The sequence below is a fragment of the Orycteropus afer genome, unplaced genomic scaffold (assembly GCF_000298275.1).
Source record: "Orycteropus afer afer isolate SDZICR_OR568_19922 unplaced genomic scaffold, OryAfe1.0 scaffold00021, whole genome shotgun sequence".
NCBI classification, from domain to species: domain Eukaryota; kingdom Metazoa; phylum Chordata; class Mammalia; order Tubulidentata; family Orycteropodidae; genus Orycteropus; species Orycteropus afer.
Window position 1 is genome coordinate 19,637,126 of NW_006921608.1, and position 25,077 is coordinate 19,662,202.

Below are 25,077 nucleotides of genomic sequence, written 5' to 3' on the forward strand. Positions count from 1 at the left end.
GGGCAGGCAAAATCTCACCATCCTCACTTCTAAGAAGCATTTCTTCCAAAACAGATTTGTTTGTTCTTCTGGAAGTCCATGGTATATTCAATATTCTTCACCAACATCAAAATTTAAGGCATCAATTCTTCTTTAGTCTTCTCTATTCATTGTTCAGCTTTCACATGCATATGTGGTGACTGAAACAACCATGGTTTGGGTCAGAGGCATTGCTTCAATAATTTTAGAAGGATCAGCATAAGGATGTTCCTTCTGAGGCAGAGGTTAAAGATGTCCCAAATGTCTAACTTTCCAAACTGCTGTACCAAGCCATCATTTCTATCATCAACCTCTCCTACTCCCCTCAGTACTCTCCCTACCATCTTAGGGTTCTGTAATTCACTGTAACATCTCACAGAACTCACAAAATGCCAAGGAAATGGCTCATGCAGTTGTGGAGGCTAGAAAGTCCCAAATCCATGAGTCAGGCATCAGTCTGGTGGATTCTCTGCACTCACATGGTTGCAGGAGCTAACAAACCCAAATCAGCAGATCAGACAAGAGGCTCACAAGGCTGCAGAAGCTGATGAACTAGGTCAGATGGTAGGTAGGCTGCTGGCTCAAATACCAAGAAGCAGTGGTCAATGACGGCAAACCAGATGCAGGATCCAGAGTTAAAAAAAAAAAAAGAAAGAAAGAGAACTTTGCCAGAGCATTCATATGTATTAGATGTGGACCATACCCTCAAAGAAACTAAAGATGATGAGTTTTTTAATTGCGATTTGGGTCAAAGTTTAAAGAGCAAATTGGCTTTCCATATAACAATTTCTACACATTTTGTTTTGGAACATTGACTGGAATCCCCACAAAGTAACAGCACTCTTCTCATTTTCTCTTCCCACTACCTCTCTGTGTTTACCATCTCTTGGTACTTATTTCCTATCTCTTCCTACCTTTTGAGATTTCTTCCTGAGCAAATGCTACCCCTCATTTGATCATCTATGGTTGATCGTTCTAAGGACTACACAACCTCGCTGGTGTTATTTTTCACCTTCTAGTCCTCTGTATAATTTGGCTGAAAGCTGAATCATGAGGGTAATGGAGATAACTTGAGTCACACCCTGTTGTAAGGGTATCTACTAAGAGTACTTAGTAACTCAAGATACTCAAAATCATAGAAGCTAGGATTTACAATAAAACAGAAAATGGAGGACTATGTTTGGTGTTATTGTTACGTGCCATTGAGTGGGTTTCAACTCATAGTGACCCCATGTACAACAGAAAGAAACACTGCCCAGTCCTGTCTCATTCTCACAGTTGTTGCCATGCTTGAGCCCATCATCACAGACACTGTCAATCCATCTCACTGAGGGTCTTCCCCCTTTTCTGGTGACCCCCTAACTTTACCAAGCATGGTATCATTATCCAGGGACTGGTCCCTTTTGACAACATTACCAAAGTGTGAGCAACAAAGCTTAGCAATTCTCCTCTGTATGGAATATTTTGGCTGTACCTGCTATAACAGATTTGTACATTCTTCCAGGAGACCATGGTACATTCAGTATTCTTTGCCAATACCACAATTCAAATACATCAATTCTTCTGTGGTCTTCTTTATTCATTATTCAGCTCTCACATGCATATAAGGCTACTGAAAAGATAATGGCTTGGGTCAGGTGTACCTTGGTGTTCAAAATCACATCTTTGCTCTTTAACACTTTAAAGAGGTCTTTTGCAGCAGATTTGCCCAATGCAATACATCATCATTTGAGTTCCTGACTGCTGCATCCAAAGGCACTGATTGTGGATTCAAGTAAAATGAAATTCTTGACAACTTCAATCTTCTCTCCATTTATTATAATGTCGTTTATTGGTCCAGTTGTCAGCATTTTTGTTTTATGTCGAGGTGTAATCCATACAGAAGGCTACAGTCTTTCATCTTCATCATCAGTTAGTGCTTCAAGTCCTCTTTGCTTTCAGCTAGTAAGGTTGTGCCATTTGCGTATTACAGGTTGTTAATGACTCTTCCTCCAATCCTGATACCACGTTCTTCTTCATACGGTCAGCTTCTCAGATTATTTGCTCAGCATACAAACTGAATAAATATGGTGAAAGGGTACAGCCCTTATGTACCTTTCATGATTTAAAACCATGCATTATCTACTTTTTCTGTTCTAATGACTGCCTCTTGCTTATGTACAAGTTCCACAGGAGCACAATTAAGTGTTCTGGAATTCCCATTCTTTGCAATGTTATCCATAATTTGTTAGGATCTGTCCAGTCTAAAGCCTTGAAAAGTCAATAAAATACAGGTAAATACGTTTCTGGTATTCTCTGCTTTCAGCCAAGATCCATCTATTATCAGCAATGATTTCCTCATTCTATGTTCTCTTCCGAATTCAGCTTGAATTTCTGGCACTTCCTTGTTATATACTGCTGCAATCATTTTTTAATAATCTTTAGCAAAATTTTACTTGCATGTGATATTTCAGAATGATTTACGAATATTAGTATATTAGTAATACTATATTAATATACTACTATTTAATACGTTGCTCTGGTGGTGTACTATTATATAAAACTATAATAACATTAGTAATACTACATTTTGTTAGAATAGCATCTAAACACAAGTTCCTTCCCTACACATATAAATTTATAGCTACCTAGGAAATAAAGTACATTTCAATAATGTAGAAAACTGATTTTCTTACCTCCTTCCATAAGCTAAAACCTATTATAGTAGGCACAGCCATGCTCAGAATGAGAGCCTAAAATAGTAAAGCAAAGAGAGTTACACATAAATACATCTCAGAATGCACCTTTGAAGTACTACACAATGACTCTATGGCCAGTCACAAATAATGTACCTCCCATATCCTTGTAATTATGATCATTCAGTCAGAGAAATCAAAGTGTCAGTACAAAACCTAATTCTTGGAGTGAGATGGTAAAGATTAATGAGTTTAAAGCATATTAAGCTATAGAGAAAGTGAGACATATATATTTGCCTATGAATTCAAGACAGAATGTAAGAAAGGTAATACTCATAGTAATATTTCAAATAGGGCATCAGTATTTGACAGCTGGCCAGGAATTTAAGCTATGAGGAGCTTACAAAGGATACTGAATTGCTACCTAAACAGCTAATAACAGCAACAAAACAGTGAATTAATATAGAAAACACAGTTAATATATATGAATATACTAATATGTTAAAGTAAGAATATATAAACTCTTCTGGGAATAAGACTGGCAAAAGATACTGTTAATTCATCATATTCCTGCTAAACTTGTTCTTCCTATTGACCCTTATCAGCTGGTGACCCTAAGAGTCACACCGTCATATAAAACAGAAACCTAGAAGACATTCAGGATTTATTCCTCTTCCTTATTCCTCAATATTTAATCAAACAGCCCAAATCCAAAACCCAACCCTCTGCCATCTAACTAATTCCAACTCATAGCGACCCCATAGGATAGGGTAGATCTACTCCATAGGATTTCCAAGGCTATAAATCTTCATGAAAGCAGACAGCCTCATCTTTCTCACGCAAAGTGGCTGGTGGGTTTGAACCACTGACCTTTTGGTTAGAAGACCAATGCTCTAACCACAGCACCACCAGAGCTCCTAACCAAGTAATATTATCTTCTTTTCTAACATTTTTTTTTCCCAACTCCAGTATAGCATAGTGTTAATCAAATGAGCTTTGGTGTCAGGAAACCAGTATGGTTTCTACACTTACAAGCTATTAAGTGATCTTAGGCAAGTTATTTAACCATTTTAAGCCTTAATTTATTTGTGTATAAAATGGAAATAATAAAACCTGGCCAACATGGTTTTTTAAAGCATTTGATCTGACACTTAACTGAAACTTTTACTGCCTTCATCAACCATGGCCTGTACCTAGGCAACAGCTTCCTTCTTGGCTCCAATTTGTCACCCTCAGGCCTATACAGAACTATAAAAGTAATATAATGGAAAATATAAGTTTGACTGTTTCACTCCTCTACATAAAAATCTTCAATGACTTTCCTTGCCTTTAGAAGACCAAGCTCTTTGCTATGACAATCAAAGCACTCCATGACCTGACCACCCTCTACTTCTCCAGTTGTGTTTAAGAACCACCCCTGTCTCAAACTTGATTTGCCAACAAAACCAAATATACTATGCTTTTTCTCTGCTTCTGTTTTTAGTTCCTTTGATTACTTTTTTTTTACTTCTATATTTATAGCTTCTACCATGATTACAATTTTTTCCCATTCATTTGATTAGTAACTTATCACCTTTCAAATCTCACACTGGAAAGTCTTCTCTGAATCCCTAAAAACACTGAAGTAGCCTTCCTCAGTGTTCCAACAGCACCCTATGAATGCATCTTTTTTATCTGTTTTATTCCTGGGAGACTGTAATTCTCCTGATAAAATAAATCATGTTTTATTTATCTTTGTATTACAAGCACCTAGCAGATACAGGGTAAATATCCCATTCACATGGAATGTATACCACAGCTCTAAATAAAACCAAGAAAAGTATATAAATTAATTCTTAATGGCCTCTCACATTACTGATTCACTTGTATTTTTAACTTTCATTTTTTAATTTCTCTGTAGTGGAAAACAATACTTTTATAATTAGAAAATACAAAAAATACTTTCAAAGGGTCTCTTTCTGTCTTTAAGTTATAATGTGTTTTATTCATGATATTTTAACCATATTCAATGTGGTTTTCATTTATTAGCATTTCATTTTGTGGAACTGGAAGAGAAACAAGTACATAACACAAAATAATAATGACTCACCAACAATATTGGGTTTACAGTTCTTAACCGAAGCCACTTGAATAGGGTCATCCAAAGTTCAGGAGAACATACACCAAATGCTGCTAACATGCACACATAAGGAGTCCAGAGATATTTTAAGCTGGGAAAAAAAAAAAAAAAAGGAATCACAATATTATGATATATGTTGTTGTTGTTATGTGCCATCGAGTAGGACCCAACTCATAGCGACCCCTCCTTGGGTTTCCAAGGTAGTATCACTATGGAAGTAGATTGCCCAACCTTCCTTCCCAGGAGTGGTTGGTGGATTTGAACCGCCAGCCTTCTGGTTAGCAGTCAAGTGTCTTAGGCACTATATAAGAACAATATTATCAGATTTCTCTTTTCTGAATTCTCTCCTGCTGCTCACAAAAATACTAAAATCTCGAACTCGAAATAAAAAAGCTTAGCCTCTAATTATCAGAGACAGATTATTATTCACTTTGTAAATAAGTAAGAAGACATGTGGATTACTAGATAAGGATGAAATATAAGCATTCATATTGATGAGGGTGCAGTAAAATCAAACTCATCAAAAGAATATAAAATTTTACAGCTTTTTCAGAAGACAATTTGGCAGAACCGATAAAAGTTTATAATATTCTATCACAGGCAATCCCATTAACATAAGTGCAAAAATACATACATACAAGGGTTTTAACTGTAGCATGTTGTTTTAATAGCAAAAACTTAAAAACACCCTGACCAAAGCTAAACCAAACCTAATGACATCAAGTCAATTCCAACTCATAGTGCCCCACAGGACAAAGCAGAAATGCCCACAGGGTTTCCAAGGCTGTACTATCAATCTTAACAGGAGCAGATTGCCACATCTTTCTCCTGCAGAATGGCTGATGGGTTGGAACCACTGAGCTTTCAATGGCTTTTACTATATTTATTTTCATATTTCTTATTAACTGTATAATAAAAGATTAACTCCACCACTCATCTGTCAGTTTATCTACTATGTTAGCTTATATGGTGCTACGATGCTGGAAGCTATGCAATCAATACTTCAAATACCAGCAGGTAAACCACAGTAGACAGGTTTCAGTGGAGCTCCCAGACTAACAAAGATTAGGAAGGAGGACCTGGCCATCTACTTCTGAAGAAACTGCCCAATGAAAAACCTTATGAATAGCAGTGAAACACTGATATAGTGCCAGAAGATGAATCCCTCAGGTTGGAAAGCACTCAAAATATGACTACCGAAAAGATGCCTCCTCAATGTAGAGATGACCTTAATGATTTGGATGGAGTAAAGCTTTCAGGCTCTATTTTAAGGTTGTTGCCAGAGGTAGGCAGATGCAGAGGGGTTAGGAACAACTAAGGCAGAAGAACTTATCTGTCAGTTTGCTGTCCTGTGGTAGCTTATGAGGCTGGAAGCTATGCCATCATGTTGTAAAATGCCAGCAGGATTACCTGTGGTGGGTAGGCTTCAGCAGAACTTCCAGGCTAAGACAGACTCGGAAGAAGCAAGAGACCTTCCAATTCTCAAACGATTGGTCAGTGAACACCTTATGAAGAGCAGTGAGACACGGTCTGATATATTACTGGAAAACTGTATGAATGGCCCTGAAACACTGTCTGATATAGTGCCGGAAGACGAGCCCATCAGATCGGAAGGCACTCAAAATTTGAGTGGGGAAGAGCTGACTTCTGAGAGTAGAGACAACCTTAACGATATGGACAGAGTAAAGCTTTTGGGACCTCCATTGGCTGCCATGACTCAAAATGAGCAGAAACAGATACAAACATCCACTAATAAGTGGAACATGGAATGTACAAAGTATGAATCTAGGAAAATTGGAAGTTGTCAAAAATGAAATGGAATGCATAAAGACTGATATCCTAAGCATGAGTGAGCTGAAATGGACTGGATTTGGCCATTTTGAACCAGACAACCACATGATCAACTATGCTGGGAATGACAAATTGAAAAGGAATGGTGTTGCATTCATTATCACAAAGAGCGTTTCAGGATCTGTCCTAAGTACAATGCTGTCAGTGATAGGATAACATCCATATCCATATGCCTATAAAGGAGACCAGTTAATATTACTATTATTCAAATTTACACATCAACCACCAAAGCCAAAGATGAGGAAATTAAAGATTTCTACCAGCTTCTGCAGTCTGAAATTGACCAAACATGCAATTAAAATGTGTTAATTATCAATGGTCACTAGGAATGCAAAAGTTGGAAACAAAAAAGAGGTACTAGTAGTGGAAAATACGGCCTTAGAGATAGAAATAATGGAGAATGCATGATAGAATTTTGTAAGCCCAACGACTCATTCATTGCAAATACCTCTTTCAACAACATAAACAACAACTATACATGTGGACTTCGCCAGATGGAAAACACAGGAATCACACGGACTACATCTGTGGCAAGAGGCGATGGAGAAGTTCAGAAATTTCAGCCAAAATGAAGCCAGGAGCTGACTGTGGAACAGACCATCAACTACTCACATGCACATACAACTTGATGTTGAAGACAATTAAAACAAGTCCACGAGAGCCAAAATATGACCTTGAAAATATCCCTCCTGAATTTAGAGACCATCTAAAGAATAGATTTGATGCACTGAACACCAATGATCAAAAACCAGAGGAATTGTGGGAGGACATGAAGAACATCATCCATGAAGAAAGCAAGAGGTCATTAAAAAGACAAGAAAGGAAGAAAAGACCAAAACAGATGGCAGAAGAGACTCTGCAACTTGCCTTTGAACAGAGAGCAGCTGAAGCAAATGGAAGAAATGACAAGACAAAAGAGTTGAACAGAAGATTTCAAAGAGCAGCTCAAGCAGAGAAAGCCAATTACTATAATGAAATGTGCAAAGACCTGGAGTTAGAAAACCAAAAGGGATGAACACGCTCGGCATTTCTCAAGCTGAAAGAATTGAGGAAAAAATTTAAGCCTCGAGTTGCAATACTGAAAGATTCTATGGGCAAAATATTGAATGATGCAGGAAGCATCAAAAGAAGATGGAAGGAATACAGAGTCATTGTACCAAAAAGAACTGGTCAATGTTCATCCATTTCAGGAGGTGGCACATGATCAAGAAACAACGGTATTGAAGGAAAAAGTCGAAGCTGCACTGAAGGAACTGTCGAAGAACAAGGCTCCATGAATTGATGGAACAACCATTGAGATGTTTCAACAAATGGATGTCCCACTGGAGCACTCACTCAGTTATGCCAAGGGATTTGGAACACAGCTACCTGACCAACTGACTGGAAGAGATCCATATTTGTACCCATTCTGACAAAAGGTGATACCACAGAATGTGGAAATTATCAAACAATATCATTAATATCACATGCAAGTAAAACTTTCCTGAAGATAATTCAAAAACAGTGGCAACAGTATATTGACAGAGAGTTTCCATAAATGCAGGCTCGGTTCAGAAGGGGACATGTTACAAGGGATATCATAGCTGCTGTCAGATGAATCTTAGCTGAAAGCAAAGAATACCAGAAAAATGTTTACTTAGGTTTAATTGACTATGCAAAAGCATTCAATTGTGTGGATCATAACAAATTATCGATAGCATTGAGAAGAACAGCAATTCCAGAACACTTGATTATACTCATGAGGAACCTGTACATAGATCAGGAGGCTGTCATTCAAACAGAACAAGGGGATACTGCATGGTTCAAAATCAAGAAGGTAGTATGTCAAGGTTGTATCCTTTCACCATACTTATTCAATCTGTATGCTGAGCAAATTATCCAAGAAGCTGGACTATATGAAGAAGAACATGGTATCAGGATTGGAGGAAGAATCATTAACAACCTGTAATACGCTGATGACACAACTTTGCTTGCTGAAAGTGAGGATGACTTGAAGTACTTACTGATGAAGATTGAAGACTACAGTCTGCACTATGGATCACATCTCAGTATAAAGGAAACAAAAAATTCTCACAACTGCGATAAACAGTTTCACAGTGGACGGAGCAAAAGATTGAAGTTGTGAAGGATTTCATATTACTTGGTTGTACAATCAATCCAATGAAGTAGTAGTTAAGACATCAGATGATGTATTGCATTGGGCAAATCTGCTGCAAAAGACCTCTTTCAAGAGATGAAGAGTAAAGAGTCTCCTTGAAGAATAAAGTGAGCCTGATCCAAGCCATGGTATTTTCAATCACCTCTTGTGCATGTGAGAGCTGGACAATAAATAAGGAAGACCGAAGAAGAGTTGATGGTTTTGAGCTGTGGTGTTGGAGAAAAATGCTAAGAGTACCATGGTCTGCTAAAAGGTCTAACAAATTTGTCCAGGAAGAAGTGCAGCTGGAATACTCCTTGGAAGTGAGAATGGCCAGACTTTGTCTCATCTGCTTTAGTCATGTTGTCAGAAGGAACCATTTTCTGGAGAAGGATATCATGCTTGGTAAAGTGGAGGGTCAACGAAGAAGGGGAAAGCCTGTGGATAGACTACAGATAGACACAGGGGCTGTCATGATGGGCTCAGGAATAGCAAGGATCATGAGGCTGGCACAGGACTAGGCAGTGTTTTACTCTGCTATGCGTAGTAGGGTCGCTATGAGTCAGAGATGACTCGATGACACCTAACAACAACAATAATAAAGCTTTCAGGACCTTTATTTGCTGAGATAGCATGACTCAAAATGAGAAGAAACAGCTATAAGCATCCATTAATAGTGGGAACATGGAATGAAGCATCAATCTAGAAAAATTGGAAGTTGTCAAAAATGAAATGGAACACTTAAAGATAGATATCCTAGGAATAAGTAAGCTAAAATGGACTGGTGTTGCCATTTTTAATCAAACGATCATATGCTCAGTATTAGTACAAGGACAGACACATAGACCAAAGGAATAGAAGTGAGAACCCAGAAATAGATCCATCAACCTATGGTCAGCTGATCTTTGACAAAGGGCCAAAATCCATTAAATGGGGAAGAGAATGTTTGTTTAATAAATGGTGCTGGCAAAATTGGAATATCCATTTGCAGAAAAATGAAACAAGATCTGTACCTCACATAATACACAAAAACTAACTCCAGATGGATCAAAGACTTAAATGTGAAACCTAAAACTATAAAGTTCCTCAAGGAAAAACCAGAGGCAAATTTAGGGGCCCTAATATATGGCATAAACAGACTATCAAGCATAACCCAAAATACACAAACAGCAGAAGAGAAACTAGATGAATAGGACCTTCTAAAAATTAAATTTTTATGTGCTACCAGAGACTTCTCCAAAAGAGTCAAAAGAGAACCTACAGATTGGGAAAGAATATTTGGCAATGACATATCTGACAAGGGACTTATTTCTACAATTTATAGAAAACACCAACACCTCAATAACAAAAAGACAAATAATCCAATTAAAAAGTGGGCAGAAGATATGAATAGACAGTTCACCAAGGAGGGTATTCAGGGGCCAACAAACATATGAAGAAATGCTCACAATCATTAGCCATTAGAGAGATGCAAATCAGAACAACAATGAGATACCATCTTCTCCCAGCATCAACAGCAAAATTCAACAAGACAGAAAATAACAAATGCTGGCAAGAATGCGGAGAGATTAGGACTCTCATACACTGCTGGTGGGACTGTAAAATGGTACAACCACTGTGGAAAGCAGTATGACAATTCCTTAAAAAGTTGGAAATAGAAATACCATTTGATCCAGCCATTCCATTACTAGGTATATATCCTAAAGAAGGGAAAGCCATGACAAGAACAGACATATGCACACCCATGTTCATCACAGCACTATTTACAAAAGCCAAAAGATGGAAACAACATAGGTGAACATCAACTGAGGAATGGATAACCAAACTGTAGTACATACACACAATGGAATATTATGCAACGCTAAAGAATAATGTAGAATCTGCAAAACATCGCATAACATGGAAGAACTCAGAGGACATTATGTTGAGTGAAATAAGTCAATCACAGAAGGATAAATATTGTATTAGTCCTTTATTGTAAAAGTCAAGGAACAGTTTATATATGAAAGAAAATTTTCTTTGTTGGTTACCAGGGGTGGGAGGGTAGGGTAGGGATCACTGTTAAATAGGTAGAGATAAGTATTGATGTGGGTGAAGAGAAGGGCAATGTACCAAATGTGAGTGATCAACAAGGTGGCATTGAGGACAAGGAAGACAGAGAGAGGTACATGGGAGGTGCAGATAACAAAGATGAACCCTTTCGCACATACAGTACTGTGCTGTCAGTGAAGGCAAACACGGGTATACGGGTGGATAGATGGGTGGACAGGCTGAACGATTAGGTATGTCTAAGCAGCAGGGAGTGTACTCAAGACCATGTATAGGGTTGGCAGACAATGGCTCTGCAAGTGTATTTGTATGTTCTAGAAGAATGTTGGTCACAGCCAGCTACTCAGAAGGAGTGAGTAGTTGAACCTGTAGGTTCAAGACCATAGTCACAGGGGACATCAAGCTCAATTGACATAACATACCACACAAAACATTGTTCTACCTCCTACTTTGACAAGTAGCGACTGGGATCTTAAAGCTTGCAGGCAGCCATCTAGATGTAACAATGGGTCTCTCCTCGTCCAGAGCAAAGACAAATGAAGAAAACCAAGGATCCAGGGAAACAATTAGTCCTCACAACTGGTACACCATGTGATCCTCAGCCTATAGGACTATGAGACCAGAAGAACTAGATGGTGCCCGGGTACCACTGTCAACCACTCGGAGGGGGATCTATGTAGGAGATCCTGGATAGAGAGGGAAAACAGTGTGGAACAATACTGAAAATCATTTGGGGATGGCCAATGTCATGAGACAAAGTATATGTGAACTGCTTTATGGAAAGTTAATTTGCTTTGTAAACCTTCACCCAAATCACATATAAAAAAAAAAAAAAAATCATTTGGGGGGAAAGAAAAAAAAGAGGACTAGGTTTGCTGGTCTGATAAAGCCCGGTGGAACCACTGCGACTACGGTCCCTAGCTACCCTTCAGGTCTGGAATTGAACCCACACCTGTGGCTTCTAGCCAAACAAAACATGTACCTGAAGTAGATACACTCCTTGGAGAGAACAATTATGGGAGAAAGAGGGACTGTTTATGCACAGGGAGTCAGTTCATGGGGCAGAAGTGCATGGAGGGATGGACACAGGTAAGAGGTAACTATGGGGAGGAAGTGGGAAGGGAGCTGTTGCATTAGGGTAAATTGTAGTCAATGTCATGAGACAACGTGTGTGTGAACTGTTGTATGGAAAGTGAATTTGCTCTTTAAACTTTCACCTAAATCACAATTAAAAAAAAAAAAAAAAAGCATATGCTCTACCACACCAGGAAGGACAAAATTGAAGAGGTACAGCATGACATTCATCCTCAAAAAGAATATTTCATTGTATTCTGAAATACAATGTTGTCAGTGACAGGATAATATCCATATACCTAAAATGAACACCATTTAATATGAATATTATTCAAATTTCACACCAACCACTAACATCAAAGATGAAGAAATTAAAGACTTTTACCAACTTCTGCAGTGTGAAACTAATCAAACATGTAATCAAGATGCTTGGATGAGTACTAGGGACTGGAATATAAAAGGTGGAAAAAAGAAGGATCAGTAGTTGGGAAATATGGGCTTCATGACAGAAATGACACCAGAGATTGCATGATAGAATCTTACAAGACCAAAGACTTATTCACTGCAAATACCTTTTTTTCAACAACATAAACAACAACTATCTACATAGATTTCAGGATGGAATACACAGGAGTCAAGTCAACTATATCTGTGGAAAGAGAAGATGGACATGCTCAGTATCATCACTCAGAACAAAACCAAGGGCCAATTGTGGAACAGACTATGAACTGCTCATATGCAAGTTCAAATTTAATTTGAAGAAAATTAAAACAAGTCCATAAGTGCCAAAATTTGACCTTGAGTATATAGCACTTGAATTTAGAGACCATCACAAGAAGGGATTTGACATACTAAACACTAATAACTGAAGATGACAAGAATTGTGGGATGACATCAACGACGTCATACAAGAAGAATGTTAAAGGTCATTTAAAAGACAGGAAAGGAAGAAAAGACCAAAATGGGTATTTAAAGAGACACTGAAACTTGCTCCTAAATGGAGAGTAGCTAAAGCAAATGGAAAAAATGACGAAAAATAGGTGAACAGAAGATTTCAAAGGGCAGCTTGAAAAGAGAAAGTAATGTATTATAATGAAATGTGCAAAGACCTGGAATTAGAAAACCAAAAGGCAAGAATACATCAGCATTTCTCAAGCTAGAACTGAAGGAAAAAAACTCTGAGTATGTAACTTTTCTAAGTACTCTTCTTTTGTTTACTTAGTTCACTCCTACTCTCTCGAGCACTTTTTCTTGGAGCACCTTTCTGATCTCTTCAAGTCAAATCTGTTTTTGTCTTCTGACAGAACCAATTCCTTCTCCACTTATCAAAGTTATAATTTTACTCTTGTGTTATTAACATCTGTCATCTCCATCAGATTTTAAATTACATAAAGTTAAGCACTAGGCAGTTCTGCTCCCCAGTATACATCCAGCATCTAGCATAATGACTGGCCTTCGAAGGCATTCAATAGTTTTTGAATGAATAAATAAATGTCAGATAACTGTACTATATCTTTTTATACTATGAACATTTTCTTTTTAAACTCTAGTAAGATTAAGAAAGACTGTAGGTTTTGAGCTTTTATAAAGTTTTATAACTGTATTCCTGAGAATCCACTTATCATCATTAGAAAGGATAAAACCAAAAAGACCAAAGCCACTGCTGACGAGTCTAATTTTTGACCCATAGAGAACCTATATGACAGAGTAGAACTGCCCCACAGGGTTTCCAAGGTTTCTTTACAGAAACCAATTGACACATCCTTCTCCCCTGGAGCAGCTGTGGGTTTGAACAGCTGACCTTTCAGCAGCTGAATGCTTAACCACTGCACCACCAGGGTTCCTTTCTAGAAAGACAGTTCTTTATAAAAACATATAGATCAAATAAAGTACACTTACCCTTCTATAACCATTGCAAGAGAACCCAATAAAATAGTGTGAATTACATGATAAATTATTTCTGGCCTTCCCCCAATTTGTCCATCTTGGAGAGTAACAGCTTCTTTCACTGACTTGCCACTACAGAAAGGAAATAAAAAATCAAAAATAAATTGCTTATCATCTTTGAGGTCATATTTAAAATTTTAATTTCTTCATGAAAAGAAATACAGACATTTCTTCTTATGGACTGAATTCTGCCTTCCAAAAATATGTGTTGTAAATCCTAACCCCCACACAACATAACAGCATTTGTGAGGATGGCAAAGGAGCAGTCAATGTTTTATTCTGTTGTAGATGACTTGATGGCACGACAAATACCTGTAGTTATAATCCCATCTGGGAATGTTTTTTGTTATGTTGTTGTTGTTGTTGTTATGTGCCATCAAGTCGGCCCGACTCATAGCGACCCCTCCTTGGGTTTCCGAGGCAGTATCACTACGGATAGGCTTGCCCGACCTTCCTTCCGAGGAGTGGCTGGTGGGTTTGAACCGCCAGCCGTCTGGTTAGCAGGCAAGTGTCTTAGCCACTATGCTACCAGAGCTCCCTTTGTTATGTTAACAAGGCAGTATTAGTGTAACGTGTGTTTTAAGTCAATCTCTTTTGAGATATAAAAGAGCAGATTAAGTAAGCAAGCCAGCAGAGATGAGAAACGATATATTTTTACATAAATAATATGCATGTTCTATTTTTTTCTCCAACTGCATTCCCAACCAGCTGTTTCTGTTAGCACACTATGCTCATTTAATTTTGCAGCACCATGTAAAAAAAATTAGCATAGCACACTTATAATAATACACAGTAGGGAGGGCAAGAAGGCACCTTAGGCAAAAAAAAAAATGTAGAATGGGGGTGTTATTTGCATAAAAATATGGTAGATGCCATGCCAAATGAAGATCACCAAGGAACCAGGCAACAGAAGCTGAAAAGGAAGGACCTTCCCGTAGAGGACACAGAGAGAGAGCCTTTCCACAGACCCAGTACTCAAAATTCAGATTTCTAGTCTCCTAACTGTGAGAAAGTACATGTGTTTGGAGGGGAGGGGTGGGAATTCTGCAAAAATAATAAAAAATAAGTAAATGTGTTTGTTAAAGCCACCCATTTGTGTTATTTTTATTATAGCAGTACTAGATAACAAATTTTAAGACAGTTCTTAAAATCTGAAAATATATTCTGTTAGTCAAATACCTAAATTACGTATCTCCAAGTCTTTGTAAATGGCTTTCAGAACCTAAAGACAACTGACTTTGTGAACACTAATAGGAAAGTTCAGAAAATATAACAAAAAGGACATCTTTAGGTTTCCTTTACTGAGATCAATTAGCCCTCAACTAACAGTTGCTAAATCAATATGGTTAAATCATAATTTGAATAAGTAAATTCTCAAAATCATATTACACAAATTGCCTTTCAAATGGGAGCTCTGGTGGCGTAATGCCGAAGGCATCTGACTGCTAACCAGAAGGCTGGCGGTTCTAACCCACAAGCCACTCCTCAGAAGGAAGACTGTATCACTACTTCCATAGTGATAGTGACTCAGAAACCCAAGGAGAAGTCGCTATGAGTCACCATTGATTCAACAGCAGTGAGTGAGTGTTTGTGTGTGTGTGTGTGTGTGCCTTTCAAATACAATAAAAATAATTAAGAACAGTCAAAATTTATCATTTAAAAATCATCTGTACTATTAGCATCATTTAAGTGTAATGGAAAAAATTACTCTTGAGTCAAAAATTGAGTAAATTAGTAAACCTACTTGTAAAATTTTAACTTATTAGTTAACTATCACGCCTATATAAGTCTGGGCATAAAACAAACTTGAATTTTATCTGATCTGTTGATATTGCTGCTAGTTGCCATCAAGCTGATTCTGACTCTGGTGGCTTGTAAGCAGAGAACTGATCCAAAGGGTTTTTCAAGGCTCTGACCTTTCAGAAGCAGAACACCAGGCCTATGTTCTGAGGTGCCTCTAAGTAGATTCAAACCACCAACCTTTCAGGTAGTAGTCAATTGTGAACCATTTGTAACACTCAGGAGCTCATTTTACCTGGTTAACTTACAATGATATTTTATATACCAATGAAGAGAACAGCACACAAAAATATAGGAAGGATATTAAAAATAAGCATTTTGCATGTTTTTATAATGTATTAGTAACGTGACTGATTCTCATAGGTACTTACTTAATTCTTCTAAAAACAACTTGTATCACAGAAAGAAAACAAATAATTAACACTAAAATATAGAAAGGTAATAAAGATGACTGTGTCAATCGCAAAAAAAAATCTTGAGATGGTGCCTGCAAAGATTCTTGACAAAGGAGCCAATTCATTGTAAAATTCCTATAGAGGACAAAAAACATGATATTAAAATCCTAAGTGTTTTAAACTAGTGAACATAAAAGTACTTTTTATCTCAGTAAAAACTAAAACAAAACATGTTTCTCTAAATCCATTTGCTTACAAGGTAACAGTAAGGTCCTTCACTTCATAAATAAAGATATTAATTATCTTCTACAACAAAGCACATATTTCACAAACTGCCCTAATAAATGTAAAACTACTTCTTTTTATTACCAGGTAATGTAACCATCTCTAAAGCCCAGTACAGTTTTAAGGAAGACAACAGAAAATTCAGGTGTCCAGTCTCTACTGGGTCGCCAGGAGATGGATTCACTAGACAGCACTAGGAACTGTCTATGTGGTTCTCAAGAGTTGCAATATAGCCAATCTCAAAAGAGATTAAGTACAAAACAGACACCAGATTTCAAAGGAAAAAGGAGCGAACAAATGAATAAAACAAAATTAATTAAGCAATGTTGTTGTTGTTGTTACGTGCTGTGGAGTCGGCCCCGACTCACAGCGGCCCTACCTTGGGTTGCTGAGGCAGTATCACTACGGAAGTAGATTGCCCAACCTTCCTAAGCAATAAGGAGTGAAATTTTAAGGGACTTTCACTCTCTACAATCTATGTTTTAATAATACTTAAAATTTATTACATCTTATTCAATGCCTTTGTTTTTAAAAGTTTTTTACAGACATAAAAGATATCCTACTTCACATATGGGAGCCCTGGTGGCTAATGCCTAACGCATGTGACTGCTAACCAGAAGGATAGCGGTTCAAACTCACCAGCCACTCCTCAGAAGGATGACTGGGCAATCTATTGCCTCAGAAACCCAAGGAGGGTTGCTATGAGTCAGAAATGACTTGAGGGCAATGAGTTTGTTTTTTTTCTGTTTAGTTCAGAAGTGCTTTCCTGAATATTTATTTAAATAGAAAAATCTGGGAATAAACCCTTACGACTAAAACTAGTTCACTTTACACATCAATAAAAACAGCACTTAAAACAATATAGTAGTAACAGTAGTACTAGCTGTGGAAGTGTTTTTGTGTGCTGTCAAGTTGATTCTGACTCTTAGTGACCCTATATAACAGAAAACTGCCCCATAGGGTTTCCATGGCTACAATCTTTACATAAGTTGTAATAGCAGCAGTAATAGCCATTTATTAAGATCTACAACTAGCAAGCATTGTACTAGGCTCTACGGAAACAGAGATAAACAAAACACAGTTTCGGCCTTCAGCAACTTTCAGTCTATTAGAAGCAAAAGCTAAGTAAAAGACATTTAATGTAGTAAGAGTTATTCATTTATCCATTCATTAAATGTTTACTGAGCATGTGTTGGGCTTTATTCTAAGTACTGGGGACATAAGGGTGCCCAACATAGACACAGTCCCTGCTTTATGGGTAAACATCTGAGGAGTATATAACCTACCATGCAAAAGAGGCATTATTAATCCTATTTAATTCTTGCATCAGAAATGGTATATAATTTACATATGATAACAAAGGGAGTTAGTGCTTGAACTGGCACTAGAATTAGGATTTGATTCTGAAGTGCAGTCAATTACTTAATATGGCCTTTCTAGCCAAAATCTTTGTAACTCCCACTAAATGACTGATTGGGACTTGTGCAAATAAGGCACTTGTCAAGGGGGATTGGGCAGTTTTCTAATAATGTAAATAAGGTACACAGCACACTTGTTGGGGTAGGAATATGCAAATGAGGTGTATGGAATCCTAATAAAGGGATAGATCCGTTTTTCCACCACGCTAGGTTTAAAAGAAATCCAATCCCAGAGCATAGGGGGTGTGGAGGAAAAGGACCACACCACTACCAAGAAAAGCTAGGAAGGGAGTACATCCTTTGGATTTGGGGGACCAGCACTGGGAGCCTCCTAGACCCAGAAGACAGAGAGAGAGAGAGAGAGAACTGTAAAACCCGAGATGGTGTGAGCAACAGTGGCATCAAAGGAAGAAGAACCAGAAGGCAAGCAGCAAACTGTGGAGGTGTGCCAATCCAGTGTCTGAGGGCCTTCAGCCAGGAGGCTTGTTGGCACAGTAGAGCTCTTCTGGGCACTTGGCAGCAGAGCTGGGCTCACCACCCAGAGTTAGAGAGCTGAGCACATTCAGGAGGTGGCTCACTGGTGGAGTGAAGTGCCTCTGGGCATTTCTCAGTAGTGTTAAAAGAGCTTGGTAACACTTGCCAGAACAGGACAGGGGCCAGGCCCAGGGGTCCAGGGCCAGAGAGAGATCTACCTGCAGGCATAGCTGAGAAGAGTCTGTCCTGATCCAAGAACTGTATCCTAAGTATTCCTGAACCTTAACTGTAACCTGTTACTCCTCTAATAAACCCCATTACTGTGAGTATGGTGTGTGAGTATTGTCTACAAGGAATTATCTAAAGAGTACCATGGGAAGGACAGTTCATGTCAGACATGGTAAAAAGGTTAGAGAATGGAGGCATGTTTGACCTCTGCTTCAAAGCAATCAGCCTTGGGTTATTGATGCTGATAAGGAATCTCCTTCCCTCTCATAAAGTTAGAGAAGGTTAGATGCCTCTACCATACCATTTTTAGATTCCTAAGCCTTAATTCTGTTCACAAAAGCATTCTGCCTTCCATTCACTCATGTATTTGTTTATCCACTCATACAATTTTATTGATTATCATCTATATGTCAGGCCTATATATATGTCTGAAAAAGGCATAGTCCATACTCTAATGGAGCACATGGTCTTTTAAAGACACTGTGTATTTTAATAGATATACACGAATGATTTATACTTCAGAAGAATTCTCCAGTGTCTAAACATGCCAAACACTTGAACTGTGATATATCACAATATAGAAATTCCATGCACAATATTTACCAACACATATAATCATAGCAAATAGTAATAAGGTTCTAAGATGTATCACAAGAACTACAGGCAAATATGTATCTTCTGTTATGCAAGTAGGCTCTGTCAGTATATAAAATCACTTAGTTCATTTTAGATTTAAAAAAAAAAACAAAACACTATTTAACAACAAGAAAAAAGGCACATTATTCTTGAATTAAAAAATGGCAGCTCCTGGTCCAATCTCCACGGTGAGATTCTTTGCTATAAAATACATACCTTACTGTCTGTTCCCCTTTTTAAGCATACTGCTAATGTAGTGGCTAATATTACATTGGCTTTTTATTCATTTTAAATCTGTATCTGCCCTGACCTTAGGTTACATCATTGTTTCTTATCAAGGGAGAAAACCAAATCAAACCAAACCTACTGCCATCAAGTCAATCCTGAATTTAAACACTGTAATGCTACTGAGATTTAAATATATCTAACTTATAAAAGACTTACACGAGATATTTTTTAAACTGAGAAAAAATATCAGTGTCGTATCTCTTCCAGATATTTTAATATCCTAAATTATTCCTTTTCTAAGTGGTACATAGTTAGAAAGAAGCCCTGGTGGTGCAATGTTAAACACTCTGCTGCTAACGAAGAAAAACTTGGCAATCTGCTCCCATAACATTAAAGCCTAGAAAACCCTATAGGGCAGTTCTATTCTGTCACATGGAGTTGCTATGAATTGAAAATTGACTCAATGGCACCTAACAACAACAATAAAGTCAGGTATATATTCCCTCCCCTTAATATTGTAATTCTTTATTTCTAAGGAATATAGTTAGTTACACATTCTAAAACTTACTTAGTCATATTTAGTCCAAATTTTACTTCAAGGAATTTCAGCATGTGCCCATTTTCTTTGTGTGGGACAAACATCTGAAGGAGAAAAAAGCTAGTTAAACAAAGAACTATTAACTATGCTTAAAGCAACAAGCCTTTACCCAATATGAGGTACAGAAAACATAGCAAAATTACAAAACAAAAATATGAATTAAATAATACATGATGTGACTATGAAGCACAGAGATTTATTCATATAAGTCAATCACTTTACCTTTTACTTAAGCATAACACAATAATGGGGTAATAAGAAAATATCACTGCAGTGCAGTAAATTACTTAGTATGGCTTTTCTACCCATAAGTCATTGTAAATTCAGTGGTGGAATGAGCAACTGAGGAGCTCCTGATTGTAAATGTTATCCACCTGGGCTTTTCTGTTGGGCATGACACAACGCAATGTTATGGGAGGTTCTCTCTCAGGTGCTTAGAGTTCTGATGCTATGATTGGCTAGTTTGGCCATTCTGCCAAGCTCAAAAGGAGGCCTCCTAGAGGCAGAACTCTCTCTGACTGCTGGTTGAGGAAGACGTGCTGTCGAAAGAGACACGCGCTACTGAAAGGGACACGTGCTGCTGGGAAAGAGACACAAGAGACACGCATTGCTGAGTATGACACTGAGGGACATGCACTGCTGGGGGAGAGACTGTGAGAGACTTGCCTGAGCGGCAGTGGGCTAGGAGAGAGACTGAGCGTTTTTCCTGAACTTGAATTGTAGTCTGGTGCTTCCCTAATAAACCTCATAATCTGTGAGTTCTGTGTGGCCACTGCAGCGAATTATCAAACCCAGGAGAGAGGTGGTGGGTGCTTTGGGAGGAACGGTTGGAGAAAGGGCTGGTGGGAGGCAGCATGTCTGGCCTCACAGGAATAGTAGGCCTTAGGCTATTGATGGTGATTCTGTCTTCCTCTTGTGGGAGTAGAGGAGGTCAGAACATGTGGCCTCCTTGCCGTTTTTGTAATCACTTTTATTTCACCTTAAGTAATTTACTTACTCTTCTGAATACCATTGTTCACACCTTAATAATTTACACCAAATTCTGTTTAATGTTAATTGAGCAATGATGAAAAATTAAATGAAAAATAAAATGTATTTCTTGGGGGGAAAAAAGTACTAAGGAAAGACTCAACATCCTACATTCTCATCCAATATGCTAGGTATGATCATTGTTCAGCTCAAAACTATACTGTACAAGTTTGTTACCTTGCTATCTCATTCATTATTCTCACAAAAATTTAGTCCAGTATATTTTATTATCCAATTTGCTCTATTATATGAACCTCAGACAGTTATTTACCTTCATTAAAATATTGAATGTCACTGTCAGAGTACACACCAAGTAAAAATTGATCACTTTCATCATTCTAGCTACAAAAGTTCCTTTCTTCACATTCAGCTGTGGGGGAAGAAAAAATACAAGAACAAAGAAATGAGGTATAAAAAAGTCAGAAATTTAAAAATTAATCACAAGAATGATAAAAAGGCAATTCTAATTACCTGAAGGCACTTAGCAAGCATTAAGGCTGCTACTAAACTCAATAAAGGAGACACCAATAAAGCTGAATTCTCAAACTGCAGCAAATATCCCAGAAACAGAGAAAATATATAGATTTTATAAACTTCATGAACCTATTGGGAAAAAAATAAAGTGAATGGGAATAAACGAAATTTTATTGTATCTCTTTATACCACTTTTGTTTAGAATAGATTTCATTACAATTACAAAGCAAATGCTCTAATGTAATTTAAGACAGTATTGTGCGCTGGTAAATATTCAATCCATATTTTTCTGTTGTTGTTGTTCATTGTTGCTCAGTACCTAGGATGTTGTTGTTGTGGTGGTGGGATATTGACTCTGACTCCTACAATAGTACCTGGCTCTCAATTGTTATGTAATGAATTAATGATAATGAAAAACTCTAAAAAACAACTTCTTTGTGATTCAGGTTTTTCATTTTATAAAGCTGTGTACAAATGCACTTGACTGCTAACCTGGAGGCTGGCAGATCAAACCCACCAGCCACTCCTGGGAAGGAAGATGGGGCAATCCACTTCTGTAGTGATACTGCCACGGAAACCCAAGGAGGGGTCGCTATGAGTCGAGTCCGACTCAACGGCACATAACAACAACAACAACAACAAGGTCTTATAGAAGTGCTTAATCATTGTTTCAGAATTAGTTTCATCTGTTTTCAAATGTGTTAACTGAAACAGAGAAAAAAAAACTAGTATTTACTTGGCAAACCAGTACTAGAGAGTTGGGATGTTCTCTTGGCTAACGAAGACTTCTTTCTAGTATTTCTCTATTTTTTAATAAAATGTTCTAAGTAAATAAAGCATGCTACATACATGAATGCTACCAAACAACCACCAGTGCCTAGAATAATTTCCCATTTCATAGATTTTTTACTTTGGATACTTGAATTTGTCTAATAAAACTCCCCGCCCTGACCCCAGCCAAGATTTACCTCTTATGTTTCCATCAAAGAATTTTATAGTTTTAGCTCTTCCATTTAGATCTATGATCCATTTCCTGTTAATTTTTACACATGTTGTGAGGTAGGGGTCCAATTTATTTTTTTCTTTCTTTCTTTCTTTTTTTTTTTAACCTTTACCCAGGTTAATATGTGTCTACCCTCTAGTAGTTTATCCTCTCTTCCCCACTTATCCTTGGTAACTATCAAAGAGTATTTCTTTTGTGTGTATGTGTGAAACACTTGATTTTTATGACAGTGGTCTCATACAGTATCTGTCCTTTTCTGATTAACTAACTTGACTCAGCATAATGGCCTCTAACTTAACTCACATTATGAGATGATTATCAGATTCATCATTCTTCTTTAATGCTGTGTAGTATTCCATTGTGTGTATATACCATAATTGGTTGATCCATGCCCCCGCTAATGGGCATTTAGGTTGTTTCCATCACACAGGAAAGTAGTCTACAGGACTAACAGTCTACACAAATCACAGCCTCATCTACCCTGTGTTCAAAAGAACTACATTATGCCCAGCTACCACTACCAATCATTCTGATCAGAGTCAGGAAAGACCCTGAAAAATTGGAGAAAACGGTGGAACAGAACTCAAATTCATAAAAAGTCCAGACTTACTGCACTAGTTGAGACTAGAAGGCTTCCCAAGACTATTGCCCTAACATACTCTTTAAACCTTAAACAGAAATTAGCCCTCTGAGTTCACTGTTTAGCTAAATAGCAGATTTGTTCATAAAATAAAGAATATTACCCATGACTAATGAGTTTCTTTAAAAACTCATATACAGGAGCCCAAATGATCAAAATTTAGTCTAAAGCAAAGATGAGAAGATAAGGGGCAGGGAAGCTAGAGTACTGGAAGTGGTATAACCAAAATGTAGTAAGACTAATGACACATTGAGGAAAATACAACCAATATCACTAAACAAGCTGGGTAGAAATTGTTAAATGGGAAACTACTTTGCTGGGTAAACGTTCACCTTAAGCACAGTAAAATATTAACTAAAAAAAAAAAAATCATTCTGGAGGAATATGTTAGTCCCATGCTCTGGTTTAAATTCACTTGGTTTGTCCAGACTTTCACTTTCCCTATTATCACAATCCATTTTTATACACATTTGCAAAATTATAAAAACATGTAAAATTCATAATTCACACTGGCAATCCCCAAAAACAACCCAGTAAAAAACGCACAGAAAAGTATTTTTGCTTTCAGTCGAGTTACTATATAATAATGATCATTAAGAAATTTAAATTTAATGTCCTAATCGAAGCTCTCCCAAGAAAGTCATATGTCTTAGATTTCTTTTCTGAACTTAGTGCAATTATCTAATCTATCATGAAGATAATTAAGTTTAGAAAGGGAACATTAAGATGAAATGGTTATTATTAGTTAGAGGGAAAAGTTAAAAGGCAGTGTTAAAAGTAAAAAGAGAAAGAAACCCCTAAGAAGCCAGAACCATTTAAAAAAAAAAGAAGAAGAAGAAGAAATTTTACTGGTAACAGTCAAGATGTCAGGATAGCAGCTACCCTAAGAGGGGCTAAAGTAATGACTAGCAAAGGGCACTGTGGGTTTTCTGGGTACTGGTAATGTTCTATTTCTTGATTTGAGTGCTGGTTCTACACATGTGGGGTCAGTTCTTGAATGACTGTCTCTCAGCTCCAAACTTACCCGATTCTATCTTCTGCCTTAAAGTGCTGGGGCTGGAACTCTGAACTACATTTTTGCTTTTTCCAACTAAGCTCAGCCAAGAAGGAATGAATGCTAGAGGGAGACTACAAGGCTGGAGGAAGAATTTACTTCCTGTTGTTTCCTCTCTGCTTGCAATTCCTGTATCACTTCTGCAGCACTTTACTCTGACAAAACAATTTCTTCCTATTGAAGCAGCTGAATCCAGCTGCAGTTTTTCTGCAAACACATGGAGAACCAACTTTACTGCCTCCTCCTGTTCCTGAGACCCCAAGACCAGCCAACCAAAGCTACATCTTCAGAGGCCTGTGTCCCAGTTCCAAAGGGCTACTCTTTCAAATTCAGAGACACCAGCAAAGCAAGGCAGGGCCCTTCCTCAGAGGTTCAAGTTTCAGCTCCATAGGGTCCCTCCTCTACATTTCTAAGTCTTAATAACTCCAAAGTTCTCCCGTTATTTCTTCATCCCTAGGGGAGGGACCTGCTTCCTCTATTTGCTACTTCTATGATACCCGAGTTCTTTTTCATCCTTTCAACTACTAAGTTAACAATTTTATGCCTGGTTAACAATTCTTTATATTAGTTTAAATTCTATCTTCTCAAATAAAAATTGGGTCTCATCAGCATATATGAAATGAAGAAAAGAAAGAGAAAAACAAGAAATAATAAGTACTTAGTAAATGTTTGGCAAATAAAGGGAAAAAAAATAAGAAAGGGAAACTTTACTCTGGTGGGATTATAAATTGACATAGTCATTCTGGAAAAATACATGTTACTTAGTTTGATTGAATATATACACATATTGAACGTTTATACATCCTCTGACTTATAATTCCATTACCTTTGACTTATAATTCCATTATTAGGTATATACTCTAGGAGCTCTGGTGGCATAGTGCCTAAGGCATTTGACTGCTAACCAGAAGGCTGGCGGTTCAAACCCACCAGCCACTCCTCGGA

General features: G+C 37.5%; 1 protein-coding gene across 1 annotated transcript in view; it reads right to left on the reverse strand.

Annotated features, from left to right (window-relative positions):
- DPY19L4 (dpy-19 like 4) overlaps positions 1–25,077 on the reverse strand; it is an 83,156-nt gene that overhangs the window by 20,471 nt on the left and 37,608 nt on the right. The window contains exons 9-15 of the mRNA XM_007934862.2: positions 21,433–21,564; positions 21,233–21,331; positions 19,903–19,976; positions 16,042–16,200; positions 13,823–13,942; positions 4,783–4,903; positions 2,694–2,750 (exon numbers count right to left, since the gene is read on the reverse strand). Coding sequence (XP_007933053.1) covers positions 2,694–2,750; positions 4,783–4,903; positions 13,823–13,942; positions 16,042–16,200; positions 19,903–19,976; positions 21,233–21,331; positions 21,433–21,564 — 762 coding nt within the window. The remainder of the gene's footprint in view (positions 1–2,693; positions 2,751–4,782; positions 4,904–13,822; positions 13,943–16,041; positions 16,201–19,902; positions 19,977–21,232; positions 21,332–21,432; positions 21,565–25,077) is intronic.